General features: G+C 38.6%; 1 protein-coding gene across 2 annotated transcripts in view; it reads right to left on the bottom strand.

Moving 5' to 3' along the window:
• The window catches only part of LOC111145802 (zinc finger CCHC-type containing 7), a 254,470-nt gene extending 237,993 nt beyond the window's left edge, over positions 1-16,477 (bottom strand). The window contains exons 1-2 of one of the 2 annotated variants that reach the window (XM_022501033.1): positions 16,409-16,477; positions 10,440-11,070 (exon numbers count right to left, since the gene is read on the bottom strand). In XM_022501033.1, the coding sequence (XP_022356741.1) occupies positions 10,440-11,049 (610 nt within the window). In that variant the 5' untranslated portion in view covers positions 11,050-11,070; positions 16,409-16,477. Of the gene's footprint in view, positions 1-10,439; positions 11,071-16,404 lie in introns of both variants that reach the window. The other variant, XM_022501034.1, reaches the window with a different exon arrangement.
• Between the last annotated feature and the right edge of the window lie 2,319 nt (positions 16,478-18,796).

The following is an 18,796-nucleotide window of genomic DNA, read 5'->3' as shown; positions in this document are numbered from 1 at the left end:
TTGATGCTCTCGGTCACTGGAACTCTAGCATGTGGCCATTTTTCAATTATAAGGCAGAAATTAAACTATACATCAATGAGAAATATGTCAAATGGCAACCCACCCTTATGACCTAAAAGGCAAAGAAACTGTATTTATTGAAATTAAGCTGACTTGTTATCTGATGAATGCAGAAAGCGGGGGGGGGGGGGGGGGGGGGCCGGCAACGACACAAGGACACCACCTTAAAGATTTGAAGATTATTGAAGGCAAAATCTAATTTATTAATGTTCCCAAACTAACAGAAGGAACAGAATGTGTTCCTTCCCTATGATAAAAGATGGTAAAGAACACAAGCTATGAGGAGCCAAAGTTTTATTTTAAGGCATGCTCTACTTTGAACAGTCCTGCATAAAATATACGCTTTACAGGGCTGGTCTAGTCTGCTGACTAACCTTATAACACCTGGCCCATTTGAGAGAATTTTTCTACCTGCCATAAAATTATATAAAATATCCAATTTCCTTTAAAGGAAAGGGAGATATACAAACAAGAAACAGGTGGAAAACACTGGAACAAAATAATGACCAAAAAATCTTCCAACAGCACTCTGAACAAAAAACGTATACAAAACATAAATACCCTCTCTCATTTAGGCTAAGGAAGTTTCTAAAAAGACATGCTATTAAATACTTAATCATACCCAGACACATACTAAACTATTAATTTAGCATTAGTGGTACCATACAGTCTTGAGTTTCTACGAGGGTTTTCAGCTTCTATTCTTCCTCCCTGCACTTACCCTGAACTGAAAATTCTATGCATTCTTCAAAACACAGCTCAAAAGGGCTACCTTCCAATTCGGTCTTGTACTTTGCCTATCCATGTAATGATTTTTTTTAAGTCTATTACATTCATCTGGAAATGATTTTGAAATGTGCTAGAGCATCTCTTAAATTTGTAGAAATGTATTTAACTGTGGTTTACAGTGAAACTTCCATATTGTCAGGCATTTTATGGCTTCTAAAGGTAGGGACTACATAGCAATTCTTGAGTCCCAACACCTAAATGGTATAATGACTTGTACACTGCATGTATCATCCAGTAAGGAACTATTGGACAGATATTAAGATTTTAGATTTAGTTTAACTAAAATGTCACCGAATCAAATAAAATTTATTTAAGTGCCATACTAGACACATGTTCAAAAGCACTCGGGTTCACAAAAAAAGCTGAGAACTTTCCATTCAAAACACCAAGTGGAAACTATATGCCCATACTTGCCAAAATCATCCTATAGTTGGAAGAGTTTAGCCAAACATTTTTCTATACATTTAGTCTATCCATTGTCTCATTTTATCTTTACAACTTTAATAAAATTATTTCTTTACCAATAATGAGATTAAGTTACCCAAAGTCACAGCTACTCAATTGAGGAACTATAACAGACATAATAACTACAACTGATTAAGAGCCTGTAGGTAACCTCATTCAGAATCAAACTTTAAACTGAGACCCAAGGGATGAGTAGGAATCAAGCAAGGTAGAAAGTGATCCAGGTAGAAAAAAGCAGCATTTGTAAAAGATCCAGATCAAATAAAACATGACCAATTTGAAAAACTGAAATTCATACAGATAACGCACTCTACTCAAATTTTAATTATTTATCAAGTCTTGGTTAAGTGCTCAATAAATGCCAAGGATCCTGCAATTACCTCTAGATGAGTTCTTTATCCTCTGAAATTGTACCCAAAACTTTTATATGCATATTTTGGGGAAGTAAAGGGACTTGACACAAAAACAACTGTAACACTGGGGCACCTGGCCCAGCTGGTAGAGCATGCAACTCTTGATCTCAGGGTCATGAATTCGAACCCTACATTGTGGGTAGAGCTGACTTAAAAAATATATATGTATATAAAAGACTTACTGTACTAAGTCACTGAAAGCCATTATTTTACTTCAATTTCAAAACCTGTGGTTTCACTTCAATCAAGCCGTAATTTCACTTCAACTTCATGTGGTAGTATGATGTAAAGAGCACTACTCTATATGCAAAGGTAGGACTTCAATTTAATTCACCTAAGATTTACTAGATTATCCACTATGTGCCAAATGCTGATGAACTAAAGCAGCAATGTGTCAAACTGTAATACTGAATGAGCTCTACGTTAATGTAAAATTCTATAACGTAACAGTTACGTACTAGGAATTAATACAGCTTCTTCAACATGCTATATTCTTCATTCTTCAAAAGTTATTGCTTTTTAAAATCTGAGTCTAATTTTTCACTAAATCTGAATTTTCCAAAATTACTAAATGAGAAACAAACATTAAGACCAGGAATAAGTATAAAAGCATGTTTGTGAAAGTGCAATTAGACTATTCCATATGTGTTTGAAAGACTGTGTAAGTATTTTATTCATAAAATATTTTAAATTACTATTCATTCACCTCTAAAATGTATTTGTTATATACCTAATGTATCTAGCTCAGAGTAGTGGACAACCCAAAAATAGTCCACAGTCCTAAAACTGAGGAATATCTTTACATACTACTATGGACTGATCTCCAGGCTATACTGTTACAGAGAGGGGGGAAAAAAAGGGTAGAGCAAAAAAAAAGGTAGAGTTTAAGGAAGGGGAGAAAGAATACAAGATATATACATAGTTGCTTATTTTTTTTTTTAGTATAAGAACAAACCATCAATTTTCTCTGAACAGTTATCCATAAGGGGAAGAGCAAAAATAGGGTGAAGACTGGACAGAAGACAGACTTCTCTGAATATATTTTACCTTGTCTTGTTGACTTAAATGTGGAATCTTACAGACATTTTACTAATTATAAAACAAATTAAATTTGTAAAAGGCGATACTGAAAAATAAACATATCCAAAGCAAAATGAAACAAATGAACTATCCATGTTTCTAGTTTATAGCATAATCATAGGGAAAGAAACCTGAATTTAATCAAGCTTCCAGATCTAACTACCAGGTCATATAAAACACAGAGGGCAAAGAATTATATGTTAAACATTACCACAAAATTCAGACTACAGAAAATTCTAGAGGACAACCAATCCAGTTAATACAACAAATAAATTACAAGGAAGATGAAAAAGAGAAAAAAAAAAAAAGATGGAACCTATAAAGGACACTTAAGTTATCAATCAATTACAATAAATGGATCTGATTCAAATACACTATAAGAAAAAAAAATTGAGAGCCAGAATGGGAAATCTGAATGCTGACTGGGTTTTTGTTTTTCCTTCTTGGGTTCTTTTTTTTTTTTTTTTTTTTTTCCCTTTTAATATAGGCTCCACACCCAGTCTGAAGCCCAATGTGGGCCCTGAACTCACAACTCTGAGCTCAGATCAAGAGTCAGACACTTAAATGACTGGCCAACCAGGTGCCCCCAACTGGGTATTTAATAATAAAAGAAACATTGGTAATTTGTTTAGATATGATCAGGATGTGATTATGTTTCTTAAGAACTTACCTTTCAGAAATACACACTGAAATATACATACACACACACACACACACACACACACACATATATATGTATGAATGAATGAAATGATGGGTGTGATGTGCTTCAAAATAATACAGGGACAGGCAGTTATAATTGAGAAAAGATTAGTCATAGGTTGGTTTATGGGACACTGAGTCCGATACAACATTCTATTTTCATATACTTTAAAATCTCCATAATAAAAAAACTAACAAAAAGTTAATAATTACTTCTAGAGCTATTAATATCCCTTCTTTATGCAGGAAAATAAGTGGCTTATTTTTAATTCCTAAAGCACTTATTGTCTCTCCCCATTACTTGGCAATCTTATGTAATAATCCTCCCCAAACTTGAGATCCTTCTCACAAATTAAGAAACACGCTGATTTCCTTTGGTGCATCTCTTTCTTCAACCAGGAGATCTACCTTTCTAATATATGAGAATTTTAAGTCACTTGTACTGGAGATAATAAAAGAAATTAAAGGGTGAGAATTTTTTTTTTTTAAAGATTTTATTTATTTGACAGAAAGATCACAAGTAGGCAGAGAGGCAGGCAGAGAGAAAGAGAGGGAGAAGCAGGCTCCCCGCTGAGCAGAGAGCCCGATGTGGGGCTCGATCCCAGGACCCTGGGATCATGACCCGAGCCGAAGGCAGAGGCTTTAACCCACTGAGCCACCCAGGCGCCCCAAGAGTGAGAATTTCAAAAAGGAAAACAAATGCAGTGCAGGCATTGCTATACAAAGAAGCCTTAGGAAAGAGTAAAGAAAGTGAAGGAAATGAAGTCTAGAACTTAGAAATAAATTCCTACATCCCTCAGTAGAGAAAGCTGAGAGCCAGATAAAATTGGGACTAAGGGCCAATGTTTTGGCATGAATTTATTATAAGCAAAGCCCTCATCATTAGTTGAGGAAGGGTAGGCTGAGCAAGTTATGTGTTACATCCACAAGTGCTCAATGGAACCTCAGGAAGCTAATCAAGAACTTCAAATCAGGAGTGGCTAGGTAGCTCAGACAGTTAAGTGTCTTCCTTCAGTTCAGGTCATGAACCCAGGATCCTGAACCCCACGTCAGGCTCCTTGCTCAGTGGGGAGCCTGTTTCTCCCTCTCCCTCTGCCTACCACCCCCCACTTGTGTTCTCTTTCTCACTCACTCTCTTTCTGTTAAATAAATAAAATCTTTAAAAGAAACTTCAATCAGGGGCACTTGGCTGGCTCAGTCAATAAAGAATGTGACTCTTGGTCTCAGCATTGTGAGTTCGAGCCCCACACTAGGTGCAGAAATAATGTAAAAAACAAAATCTTAAAAAAATAATAAAAAGAACATCAAATCATATAATCAGAAAAGTATCAAACATTCAGAGGAAGAACAGTAAGGAAAAAATGCCTCCAAGTAATGTACTATCTGCCTGACCGTGTATTAAGAAGAAAATAAAATGTGTATGCCTCTCACTGAAACTTAAGTAATGGGGGATGGTCTGAAGTTTCCACAGAACAAGAATGGTTCTGCACTCATTACTACAAATTTAATGATAGTAAATGGGAAATATGTATGTACTTATATAGTCCTTCATTCATTCATTACTACCTCAAATTCACTAATCCTATTTTTTATAAAGTGTTAAGTTTTCAATTACATCTATCATCAGGACTTTAAGACACTTACCTCCCAAGGTTAAGAAGAGACTTCCATAAATTACTTCGCTTCTTCTTAGTATCAGCTTATTTTTAGTATATACATGTGTGTGTATACACACACACATATTACAGGAGCACCTGGGGGCTCAGTGGGTTAAGCATCAGACTCTTGCTTTCTGCTCAGGTTGTGATCTCTTTGCTCTTGGGAATCAAGCCCTGCATAGTAGTAGGATGCCTGATCAGTGGCGAGCCTGCTTGATTCTCTCCCTCTGTCCCATTCCCCACACACACTCAAGTGTTCTCACTAAAATAAATAAATATTTAAATAATAATTCTATAAATATTATATAAATTCTGTCTCTTCAATGAAACACAATGCCATTTAAGGCTAAAACTATGTCTTCTATCAGTTTAAATCCCCTCTGTGTATACTACAGAGTAGATGCCCAATATTTTGATCACTCAGCAATTTATACAGAACAAATACATGTCAAAGAATTACTTTAAATATCATAGGGAAACTTGTGAGTATGGAAAAGACCTGCCTTCAAGGAGTCTATAATCTCTCCTATCAGACTGATAATTTAAGTATGCCATAGTCTGAGGGTCTGGGGAGGAGGAGAAGCAGTATACCAAATAGCTACTGCTATGGTTAAACAACATCATTTCAAAAGTATGTCAGAATTTCTACAAATTTCCATCAACATGAAGAAATCTCTCTAAAGACTACTATATAAACTGAACTCAGATCTATTTACGAACAGGATAATAATGGTGAGAGAGTAAGACCATACTCAAATAAACATCAGTACAGAATATATTGCTTATTAACTAAAAAGAAACAGGATTATGGCATTAGCAGACCAAGGATATAAAACAGGAGATATATATTTGAATATGTCAGAGTTTTAAGAGTTGGGCAAGTTAATCAGCAAAATTGCACAATTTGTTTAGATTTGGCTGGAACAAAGAAACAAATCCTAGAAGCAAAGGGATAAATTTCAGTATGTTAAGAGGAATATACACTGAATGCAAGGAATCAAAAATTACTCAGAATTACTTAGGTCTTGCATCTAATTGCTAATGTTACTTATTACTAATGTTACTAATGTTGCAGAAAAGGTGTTACAAATTTATACACAAATACACACTAAACTTTAACAGAACAGCTATAAGAATCAGTTTCTTTACAAACTCTTAAGTGGATGAAAAGATAAAGGAAAATTTGATGCAAAAAAAAAGCCATACTAGAGGGGCACCTAGGTGGCACAGTCAGTTGACCATCCGACTCTTGATTTCAGCTCTGGTCGTGATCTCAGGGTCATGGGGTCAAGTCCCGCATCCAGCCCCACACTGGGCAATGGAGCCTGCTTGGGATTTTCTCTCTCCCTCTCCCTCTGCCCCTCCCTACCTGCTCTCTCTCTAAAAAGAAATAAAATAAAAGCCATACTAGAAAAACATAAGCCAACATAAACAACAAGTATAAAAACCAAAATACTAAGAGAAAAAACTGTAAGAAATAACAAAGAGCATACCACCACATCAAAATAGAATATGCAACATCACAAGTCATTGCTAAAAACAATGCAGTTAAGTGGAACCCTCATAAATTACTGTGAGAATGTATAATGGTGCAGCCACTGTGGAAAAGTCTAGTGGTTCCTCAGAAAGCGAAACATGAACCCCAGCTATACTAGGGGTACCTGGGTGACTTGGTCAGTTGAGCAACCGATTCTTGGCTTAAGCCCAGGTCATGATCTCAGGATTGTGGAATCGAGCCCTACGTCAGGCTCCAAGCTCAGGGGGAGTCTGCCTATCTCTTTCCCCCATGCTCCCTCCCTCCCCCTACTCATGTTCTCTCTAAAATAAAAAAGGAAAGAAAGAAAGAAAAAGAAAACCCAGCTATCCTAGCCTTAGGTATATACCCAAAATAGGTATTCAAATAATACCTATACATGAATGTTCACAGTAGCACCATCCATAATACCCAAAAGGTGGAAATAACCCAAATGTCCATCTACAGATGAATAGATAAACAAAATGTGGTATAACAATGCAACTGAATATTATTCGGCCTTGAAAAGGAATGAAGTACTGATACATGCTACAATATGGACAAACCTCCCAAAAATTATCCTAAGCGAAAGAAGTCAGACACAAAGGTCACATATTATATGGTTCTATTTTCATGTAATATCCAGAATAGGTAAATCCACAGAAACAGAAAGAAGATTAGCGGTTGCCAGGGTCTGGGAGAAGAAGGAATAAAGAGCTCCATGAGAGCAGGGTTTCCTTTGGTCTGGTTCCATAATACTGTAAATGTACTAAACGCCAATAAACTGAACACTTTAAAAAGGTTAATTTTGTGTTATGCTAATTTCACCTCAATAAAAATAAACACAAATATCCCCTCCTCCAAAAATGCAGTTCAAGAACAAACATGCTTCTTATTCTCTACTTATAACATGAAACACTAAAACTGTTTGCCAGAGATTTCTTTATATACCTAATTACCAACCTTCTTTTCCTCACTCCTGTAACACATACCTGACTAAATCTACCATTCCCTTTCTTCTAGAATCCTCATTTCCATATGGTTCAGCCACCCTCTAGCCCATTCTCACTACTCCTCACCAATCTCTTTCATTTTGCCCTGAGAAACCCTAGTTCTACTGTTACTTCTCAGTTAAACTCCTCCTCTTTCTGTGGAAAAATAACATTTCATTTCAATTTCTCAAACCTTTCAGTGTATTAAGTCTGAAATGACAGTAAGATAACCAAATGGAAAAATCAGTACGGTGGACATGGAAAACTTGAGTTCAAGAAAAATGGCTCATCATCATGAACACGTTAATGTTTGATGAAGCTAGATGTGATGTCAGGAGAAGGCAATTTAGAGAAAGATTGGGCTAAATGCTTTCGACCTTCTGGACCTTCTGTGATGGTATGCCTAGCCCTAGATCATTTGGTTTCCATAATCTTGCTCCAGATTGCCAAATATTACTGGAAAAAGTTATGAAATCCTTCAAAGTGAGTTCATTACAAGCTCATATTGTTGCAATTTGGACTGAATACCACTTCTAAGTAAACCTATTATTGATTTGTTGGCATAATGATTTCCCAACTATGAGCTTCAGACTCCTGGGAACCTGCATGATTGGTGACCACAGTCGGTGCCCAGAGGCATGCATTATATAAAGACATATACATATATACGTACTACTAGTTTTCAGATGTACAGACATTGTGGTTAATAAAACGCCATCACGTAAAAGAATACTAAAATAGTAGCTAATATGCATTTTTTCAATTAATAAATACTAGAACTATAACTACAATCATGTGGGGGCCCACAAATTGCTGTGAAGTTAAAAAGGTTACCATCTTCAAAACACTGGGAATCACAGTCTAGAAGTATTCCCCAAAGGACTCAAACAAGCTTTCCACACTCTAAGCTTCTAAGTACCCTCTGCCCACTTCCACTCCCAATTCTGTTTTCATTTTCCTAAGAAAATCAAACACATCCTCATATATTCCCTCATCTGCAACCCATCTGAATTTATTCTTTCTTCTCTACCTCTAGAAATATCTGATGATTTAGAAGTTAATGATGTGTCTCTTCCCTTTTAAGACTAATTCAGACAGTGGGTTAAAGCCTCTGCCTCCGGCTCAGGTCGTCGTCCCATGGTCCTGGGATTGAGCCCCGCATCGGGCTCTCTGCTCATCGGGGAGCCTGCTTCCCTTCCTCTCTCTCTGCCTGCCTCTCTGCCTACTTGCGATCTCTGTCTGTCAGATAAATAAATAAAATCTTTGGAAAAAAAAAAAAAAAAGACTAATTCAGACATACACACCTGATCCCATCTCTTAATTGGCCCCAACTGTCCCAATCCAACAAACAGGTTTAATCTATCCTTCAAAATTGCCCCCCTCCTTGCCCCTGTCTATCTAAAAACATTATCAGGGGCGCCTGGGTGGCTCAGTGGGTTAAGCCTCTGCCTTCGGCTCAGGTCATGATCTCAGGGTCCGGGGATCGAGCCCCACATGGGGCTCTCTGCTCAGCAAGGGAGCCTGCTTCCCCACTCTCTCTCTGCCTGCCTCTCTGCCTACTTGTGATCTCTCTCTCTCTCTCTGTGTCAAATAAATAAATAAAATATTAAAAAAAAATAAAAATAAAAACATTATCAGATCTACCTTACTCTGATAAAACTTTACTTAATTCCACTCTGTGTTCTAACTACCACTCTCTTTCTTTTCTTCCTTTTGCTGTCAACTTCTCAGGGTTGGCCTTTGACACACTGAGCCAGCCACCTGTTTTTGTAAATAAGATTTTGTTGGAATACCTACCCCATTTCTTTAGGTATTGTGGCTGCTTTCCCACAAGGGTAAAGTTAAGTAGTTAGGAAACCCTATGGCCTGGTAACCTAAAGTTTGTATCCTTAAAAAAAGGTCTGTCAGTCACTGGGGCTCCAAAGCATAACCTATATTCAATGTCATCATTTCCTCTGAGAACAAGTAGGTACTATTAAAGGTTTGGGGCACAGTAAAGTACTATAAGTAAAAGGGCATTTCAAGACTACTAGTTTAACAATATTGTGCAGGGAAGATGTAAAAGATCATTTAGGAAACTACTGCAAGAGACCAGGCATTAGGCATATAGTAAGAAAAACTAAAGGGAGTTCTTAAAGGAATTAAGCATCAAGACTATGAGAGAATACAAAGTCCACACCAAAATTTCAATCCTTGAATGATGTGGTTCTAAGAATTTCCATTTCCTCCTGCAGTTTACTGTAGACTTACAGCTCTTCAGAGTCTCCCATCTTAACCATGGAATTCCTAAAATCTCAATACTAATTCCATATTCTAAGTATATCAAGCATTTCCCATGCTGGCTGCCTGGCTAACTCCTGGCCAAGCAAATCACTTAGGAAGAGGCAGTCCCAATAGAGTTGGCCAAATGAGAGCACAGGACCAACGTCTGAGACGGATGCAGTACTCACCTGAGATACCAGGAAGAAAGAGAGGGGACTAAGATTTCAGGTCCAGAACCGGCTCTAGCCAAACAGGAAGAAGCAGCTATGAATTTGCTTACAGTAGAAGCAGAGCGTCTTTGATATTCTGACATACTCTTTCTGATGTTCAGACAGACCACCATTAGAGCAGCCACTGGTAAGAGTCTCATGAGAAACAAGCCAAAAAACAAGACCAAAAGATGAGGAATTAAATGGAGCAGACCCTATTGGTCTTTTGTCTAGGAAAAGCAGTCTTCCTTATTAAAGATGGTATTATTTTTCAAAATAGCCAATATGATACTAACCTTCATTTACAGAGTTTTCACATCCGACAAGATTGAGAAGGATATCATCATCTTTATCATCAACTTCACATCCCAGCAGCATCCAGTTTTCCACGTTATCACTTTCTGAAATGGTGCTCTCTTCCTCTTCACTTGAACTGACCTCTATAATCATAACCTCTCTGATTGTACCCGGTATCTCTTCAGGTTTAGGCTTCTCAATATTCCTCTTGCATTTCTTATCAGTCAACTTATTAGAATGAAGAGAGGCAGGAGGACCTCCGGTCTTTTCTTTTGCTTGGACTCCAAAATTCTTTCTTTTGCATCTGTAAATACTATCTTCATCAGACAAAGTGATGACCTCTGACCCATCTGATAGCTGGATGACCTCACTATCTGAAAGGATAATTAAGTTCTTTTGATTTGGTTTACTACTGGATGATTCAGAATTCCCAGAGTTCTTCTCTTCATATTCTTCCTCTCTAATGATATTATCAAGATCTTGGGCGTAATGAACTTGGCTGTAGAGCTGAAATTCCACCTCACTATCAACACTCAGTTCACTAGATGACTCTTCACGATAAAGGTCATCTTCATAGGCTTCTATGGTCTCATAACCACCAAACATCATGGGAAGTCAGTAACCTTGATGCTGTAAAAGAGAAAATCATACAAAGAATATATTTTAAAAGCTCAGATCATGCCTGTTTAATGCATAATGATATCACCTTAGAGCTAACTTCTGTGAAGGCCATCATTGTTCTCAATAAAATATTAAAATACCTTTTTCTCTTAAGAGTACTCTTTTTTTGAGGATTTCTAAATCCTGCTATGACCTGCTCTGATAATGCCCACCCCTCCCAAATGAAAATTACTCCAACAAATTGAGTGGTAGTTATTAATGGAAATAGCATATTTTGCATGTATGCTAGAAAGGAAAGACAGGTTGATCCACTGCTTCAGACACCAATTTTTTCTCTAAAATGTGAAAAATCACCAGAATAGTTTAAGTCATTCTCATTATTCCATCCATTCTTCATCTCTTCCCTGGTTCTGGTTCTGCATCTCATCTTTTCAGGTATGCATTGTCACATGCGAATATTACTTCAACTTTGATTAAAATCCACTACGAAACAATCATAATATTTACTGTTTTAGTGCAGATTTCTATTGTCAATTAAAAAATTAATCTCATGATCTTTTTATCCTTGACTAAAATAATACATAAAAATATCTGATAAACCTTGGTTTACTTTTGTACTAGCAATAAAGATGTGTATGAAAAACATACTAAGGACCTAAAACTGAGGCAAAACTTCTAGCTATAGGAGCACTTTACCTCCCTACTGTGAGCATATTAAATCTTGTTCACCCTTCTACTCAGCTTAAACATCCCTTTTTGTCTTTTTTTAAGACTTTATTTATTTGACAGACAGAGATCACAAGTAGGCAGAGAGGCAGGCAGAGAGAGAGGGGGAAGCAGGCTCCCCGCTGAGCAGAGAGCCCAACTCGGGGCTCAATCCCAGGACCCTGAGACCATGACCTGAGGCGAAGGCAGAGGCTCAACCCACTGAGCCACCCAGGCACCCCACTTTTTTTTACATATATGTATTTTATTTATTTATGTGAGAGACACAGAGATAGTGAAAGAGAGCATGAGCAGGAAGGAGGGGGAAGTGTGGGGAGCAGCAGACTCCCTGCTGAGCAGGGAGCCTGATGCAGGGTTCAATCCCAGGACGCTGGGATCATGACCTGAGCCATCCAGGCACCTCAACATCCCTTTTACTGAGAAGCTTCTCTTGATCCACCAGACTAAATTGTGTCCCTTTTATAGGCTTTTCAAAACACTACAGTTCTAATTACTAATCAGTGTAAATGTCTCACAAAAACCGATCACAAACCCCAGGAGAGCAGAAACTATATGCACTTTGTTAAACAACAGATTCCCAAAGCCAAGCAGAGTAACTGGTATTTAGCAGGACTTCCATAAATGTCTGATGAATTAATGAATAAATAAATGAACAATATCATTTAGCATTGGCTCTTCAGCCCTAATAAATCTAGAATGTGTCTAAAATATGGAAATTATGGTGGGATGAATTTCACAGTTGTCTCCAACTATTCCACTATTCTCTTATCATCAACCAAATATCTACACAGAAGATGTTTCAATTAGGTACTGATATAATATTGATCAAAATGAGAGCTCTGGAAAAATAACTCATGTTTGTTCAAAAATCAGGGACAGCCTAAAAAACAATTAACAATGACAATTTACTCTTTCCACTTCCTTTTTAGCTATACACATTTAGAAAGACTAGCTGTTCTTAGTTTACCAGTTCTTTGCCCAAAATGTCAGGGTGTTCTGATGGTAGTTTTAGTAATACAACCAGCTGACTCCAAGAACCAAATGAACAAGAGCCAAAAATGCACTACCATCATGCTGGAGTTTTTTGTTGTTGTTTAGAGAAATAAAGAAACCAACTTTTATCATACACCTTAAACTTACACAGTGTTCTATGTCAATTATACCTCAATAAAGCTGGGAGTAAAAATGATAATTACGCTCTAAGTTAATGACACTGTACTGTATACTTGAAATCTGCCAAGAGAGTAGGTCTTAAAATGTTCTCACTGGGGTGCCTGGGTGGCTCAGTGGGTTAAGCCTCTGCCTTCGGTTCAGGTCATGATCTCCAGTCCTGGGATTGAGCCCCGCATCAGGCTCTCCACTCAGCGGGGAGCCTGCTTCCCCTCTCTCTCTGCCTGGCTCTTTGCCTGCTTGTGATCCATCTGTCAAATAAATAAATAAAATCTTTTTTTTTTTAATTAAAAAATAATAATAAAATGTTCTCACTGAGGGGAAAAAAAGGAAGAAGAGGAAGAAAATATGTGAGGTGATGGCTGTGTTAACTAATCTTAATGCGGTAGTCATTTTATGTATCAAATCATGATGTACACCTTAAATTCACACAATGTTATTTGTCAATTATATCCCAATAAAGGTATCGAGGAAAGAAACCAACTTTTAATGCCCTTTTCTTCTAAAAGCTACAATACACCTGTTCTATTCTTGCACTGTCCTTAGGTTGCTATGCTGTTGTTGTCACACAACTTAAATGTGGCTGTCTGAATAATAATGCTCATAGCATTTATCAGTTTATATTGAAATGTTAGCCTCAGAGAAATTCAAATAAAAGATGAATTCTTTCCTTTTTATTTAATAGGTAAATTAATTCTAAAATAAGTCAAAGGAATTATACTTCCTTCAAAATCCTCACTGGATCCATACTGATAAAACATAAATAACATAATTCCAGTGCAGCCCAGAAAAAATTAAAAGAGCTAAATTACAGAGTTACAAATTTGTACTACTCTTGGAGCCATCCCAAAGGAAAGGGATTAAGAAAAGAGCCATGGGCACACCTGTGAATGTATGCCAAAAATAAACTACAGAAATATAATAAAAACTGACTTCCTTGGGTCTAGGGGTTTATCTCTTTCCTTGAAATGTAGAAAAATGAATTTAACAATTTAGCCCCTTTGGCCTTTAAGAGGATTTTGTATTTTCTGTACTTGAAAATTGTGCTCAGCATAACTTGTTCTTCTTTTTATGTAGCTTATGCTTGCCAGGGTTAAGGTTTGCCTGGGGCTATTTTGGTTTATGTTTATGTTACTACTTTAATTACATTCAAATGCATTTAATTTAAATGTGTACTCGCAGGGCAAATATGAAATAAATATATATGTCTTGAACCAGAAGACTTTCTCGTTTTTTTAACCATTACATACAATTCTCAAGCATACTTAACTGGGTAACATGAGGTCCTTACGAGAGCCACAAAATTTTAAGTTTCAAAGAGACCTTTCTGATTATCTCATACTACCTGCTCAATTTTCACATAAGGAAATTAGGATCCAAAGAGATAAGGAAGGCTATTTAAGGTTATGCAGCTGATTAACATAGGTAGGAGAGATTCACATTCCCCTGGCTCTCAGCCAAGTGTTCACTAAGACTTTTTCATTGAATTTTCCAAAATACTTTCAAATAAACATTTAAAAAAAAACAACAAAACCTTCCTTCAAAGTTACATTTGTGTTGGCCTTAAACATCTAAATTTACCTTAAAAATATCCATTTCACTTTCCAGGAGAGTGTAAAAACTATGAAAGAGGCATTTTAATTGAAAGGAAAAGCATACATCTGAATTTGTCAGTTTCCTATCCAAGAACCTTGCAAGTTGATACTCAGAATATACCAATCCCAGGACCAAAAAAGGTAGTTCTCATATAAGAGCCTACAACACCAGCTTGAGAATGAAATTTATTTAGATTTAAGTGGCTTAGCAAATATAAAACAGCTATACAGAATAACTGCAAAGGCTTTCACCATCAAAAGTGGGGTTTTTTTTCCCATTCACTAAAAATTTTTAAACTACACAACTTAAGGCTTATTTAAGCTTTCAGATTTCACTATGCTATTTTTAAAGCCAATACTTCTGCTCTAACAATATATCAATTGGTCATTGAGCCTTTTGCTCTTATTTCCCTTCAAAGGACTTCTGGCCTAAATGTTTCTTCTTGATGACATAGGTATAAGATTTAAATCAAATTTACAGCTTGATTTTAAGTCCAATGCTCACGGGAAACTGATTAATAGACAGCTGATTTTCAACTTAAAATTTCTGACATACTCTTAGTGAGCTATCCTGACAGGGACAGATTGGGAACACTACTGAGTTTAGTATTAAAATTTCTGTCCATTCTTCAATATGATTTTCACTTGGAAGCAAATCTGACTGTGGTAGGGAACCAAATGTGCAAAACATAGCTCATCAAAAAAAAAAAAAAAAAAAAAAAGGAAGACAGAATACAAGATATTGGTGGGAGAGTATTATGCTAAATTTATTCAAACAAGTCCAGGTGTTCTTAGTACACAATCTTTTTATGATAACAAATCCGATCTCTAAACACTTCCCTCACCTTTCTCAGTCCCTTCTTAACTACACAGTACCTTAGCCTTGTGGCTATTTTATAATCTTGACTTTCCCTCTTCCTCAGTTCATTCCCTACCCTCAGATTCTGGAAAACAGCAATACCGTCTCCAAAGCCTAATGCTGTCTGAAATACACACAGCCCACTTCAAAGTCTTTGATTGTTGACAGACAAGTATTCAAAACACAAAGTCAAGAGCTTTGGAAGGGGCCTGAAAAAGTCACTAAATTGCACGCTCTCCTAGAGAAACGGGCTCTGAAAAGCTTGTTTATTCACTGAGAGTAAAGATCTCCTGTGATCTGAAATAGAGATAAATTCAGCCTAAACAAGGGATTCCTAGAGTCACCAACGAGTCAGAAGTGGAGCCGCGAGGAGAGCCGAGGCCTGCTGATTTCCCAGTTTTCCCACAGCATCTGCAGCTCTTAAAGTTGGAAGTTAACTGCGGGGTCACAGAATGTGAGGGATAAAGCAAATCTTAGTTAACACATTCCAAATATCCCTGTTTAAATGGGGAAAGGGGCACGATTCCCTAAATTTTTCTGGTCCCACAGCTGTAGCTGCTGCTTCTGACAGCAGAGGCTGGAGTTGGGACTGTCCGGTCCTCAAACGCCGGGCTCCCTCCGGGCGGCAGGACCTACGCGTGTAATGGGCTGACCGGCTTCCCCCCCAAAAAACAGGGGAATTGGGGGAGGGGAGAAGGAATAACAGGCAGAAACGCCACCCCCACCGAGGCCATGGGCGCCCAGAGCTTTTTGAATCACGACCTCGCCCTTGGCCGGATAGGGAGAAGCGAACATCCCAGCCGGTCAGCCGAGCCGCGTGAGGCAGAACACGACTGAGGGGCCACGAGCTGCACCCTGCCCTGAGCGGGGGTAAGACGAAGGACACGGAGGCCGGCGAGGGGACACGCGCTAGTTCCATAGCCCAGCGGGAGAGACGGAGGGCAGGCAGAGATCCCCCGGCCGCGGGTGGCTGGGGGTCCGTCACACACATACTCACTGCCGCGGCTGCGACCAGGAAGCACCAACCAGGAACCAAAACGCGTAGAGGGACGGGGAGGGGCGAGGACAAATGAGGTAAGGAAACAGCGTCCGCGCGGACCCGGGAGGAGGGAAGGCACTTCCGGGGAAAACACAGCTCCCGGGAGTCGTCTTCCGTCCCCGCCCACTCTACGGGCCCTCTGTGCGCGTGCGTAATAACTGTTAACCCTTTCTCTTCCCCGCCTCCGACAATCTTTTGGTTTGCCTTCTTTGCTTTGCCCCTTCCCCTTCGTGGCTTCTTTCAAAGATACCTGGGCTGCATCTGTAATGGGGAACACTTTGTTTGCATGACTTGCACGCAGGAGATGCTTCTCAGTAGTCAAAACTAGGGGAAAACAGTCACCCTTTCTGTTCCCAGAAAGAAAACTACATTTCCCATGATGCCCCTAAGCTGGTTTCCGGATGGGCTCCACCTCCTCCTTGCTTGACCTCTGGGGCACCCGCTTTGTGCCACGTGGCGTGGGAGACGAACTGAGACCAAAGTAGGGTAGGAGTGCAGGGTCTGGTGGCGCGTCTCTTAGCCCGCAGGGGCTCTTCAACCAATGAGAAACCTTTTTGACAGAGCCTGGCATCTAGCGCTAGGTGACCTTAGGCAGGTCCTTTCCACCTCTAGTTTGAAGTTGAATTTAATTCGCATTGGGGTTGATTCTGGCTTTTTCCCTAAAATTCGAAGCATTAGACTTAACTCTTTGTGAACCTTGAAGAGCTGCACCCTTTTTTTTTTTCTTTTTTTTTTTTTTTTTTTTAAGTAAGCTCTAGTGTTAACCTGGGTCTTGACTGGGAGATGAGTCACTTGCTCTACCAACTGAGCCAGCCAGGCACTCTTGCCAAAGATTGAAGTTAATACTTGCCCTTTGTATGCCTCCAGAGGCTACAAGATTGTGTTAACAAGCCTCTGGCTTCAGTTCCTCTTCTCACGCCTTATTTCAATAGTTAGTAATAATAAACCCATTTGTACAACTTTACATAATGACAAAGCACTTTATCCCTCATTGATCCTTGGCAATAGTGCTGAAAGATAAGCTTGACATTGTTTCTTCTGCGAATATAGTGGTAAATTTTTTAGTCTCTGGTCTCCCGGACCTGAGTCTGGCTGGGAAAACAAAAAAAATTTGGATATAGCCTAAGAGTGTAATCAGAAAAATAATTAGAAATTTTAATCAACACTATGATTACAATGTTACAGGTTACAATGAAAAGGTAAGATTGGAGGAACCATTTTGCAGAAGAGGAAACATGCTTAGAAATAGATCACAGAGGGGCGCCTGTGTGGCACAGTCAGTTGAGCTTCTGACTCTTGGTTTCAGGTCAGGTCGTGATCTCAGGGTCCCTGATGTTGAGCTCTCTGTGCGGCTCTGAGCTCAGCAGGAGTCTGCTTAACATTCTCCCTCCCACTCCTTCTGCCGCTCTCTCCCCTGCCCTTGTGCACACTCTCTCAAATAAATAAATAAAATCTTAAAAAAAAAAAAAAAAAGGGGTCAAAGAGATTCCTAAATTGTTTAGGTAATATGTATGGTGTAGAACAAAAGATATCTCTAAAAAAAATAATGTGTTAAGCTTTTATCAAGTGCCAGTCTTAATAAGTGCATTATATATAAAACCTTTACTCAAATTTTAACCTTTTGAGGTTGATTTTTATTTTTATTTATTTATTTATAAGTAATGTATACACCCAACATGGGTTCAAACTCACAAACCAGAGATCAAGAGTCACACACTCTACCTACTAAGTCAGCCAGGTGACCCTTGAGGTTGATTTTGAATTCCCATTTCACAAAAAAGGAAACAGATTCAGAGGTTAAGGAACTTGCCCTGGGCCACAAGGTTAGGAAATGCTCCTGATTACTGTACCCAATCATCCTACTATTACTCATGTATTCAACAAAGATTTACTACTTTACCATGCTCAAAATGCTTTAGTTACCTCCTTTAGGTTATGTCATAAGACCTGTAGTCCTTTGGATGGCAAAAAGGGCACTTCATGAGCTGACTTCTGCCTCCTGAGCAGTAGCCAGAAGACACTATGCTCTCCCACATCTGTAACTTTGCAGAAGACATTCTTACTACCCCCCCACTTCCCTTCTCTCTGTCTTTCTAATATGCCCCAACTCACCCTACTGTGCTCAAGCCTGGGTCTTCAGGAAGACCTTCCAAGTCAGCCAGACAGAACCTGCGTTCCTTGCCCTGGGCTATCCTACACTTGGGACAAATCTCCATCCAGGCAGCTGTATTGTGTCTGCCTTCCTGTTGTCGCCCAGCTGAATTGTGGACTCCCTGAAGGCAAAAGCCTTGACATTTTTATCTTCGTATCTTTACCAGCTAACATAGTAGTTGGCAGACAGCAAGC

This window comes from Enhydra lutris, unplaced genomic scaffold (assembly GCF_002288905.1).
Source record: "Enhydra lutris kenyoni isolate GAN:26980312 unplaced genomic scaffold, ASM228890v2 scaffoldscaffold13, whole genome shotgun sequence".
Lineage (NCBI taxonomy): Eukaryota > Metazoa > Chordata > Mammalia > Carnivora > Mustelidae > Enhydra > Enhydra lutris.
Note: the sequence above shows the minus strand (reverse complement) of the source record. Positions and strands in the feature narration are given on the sequence as shown.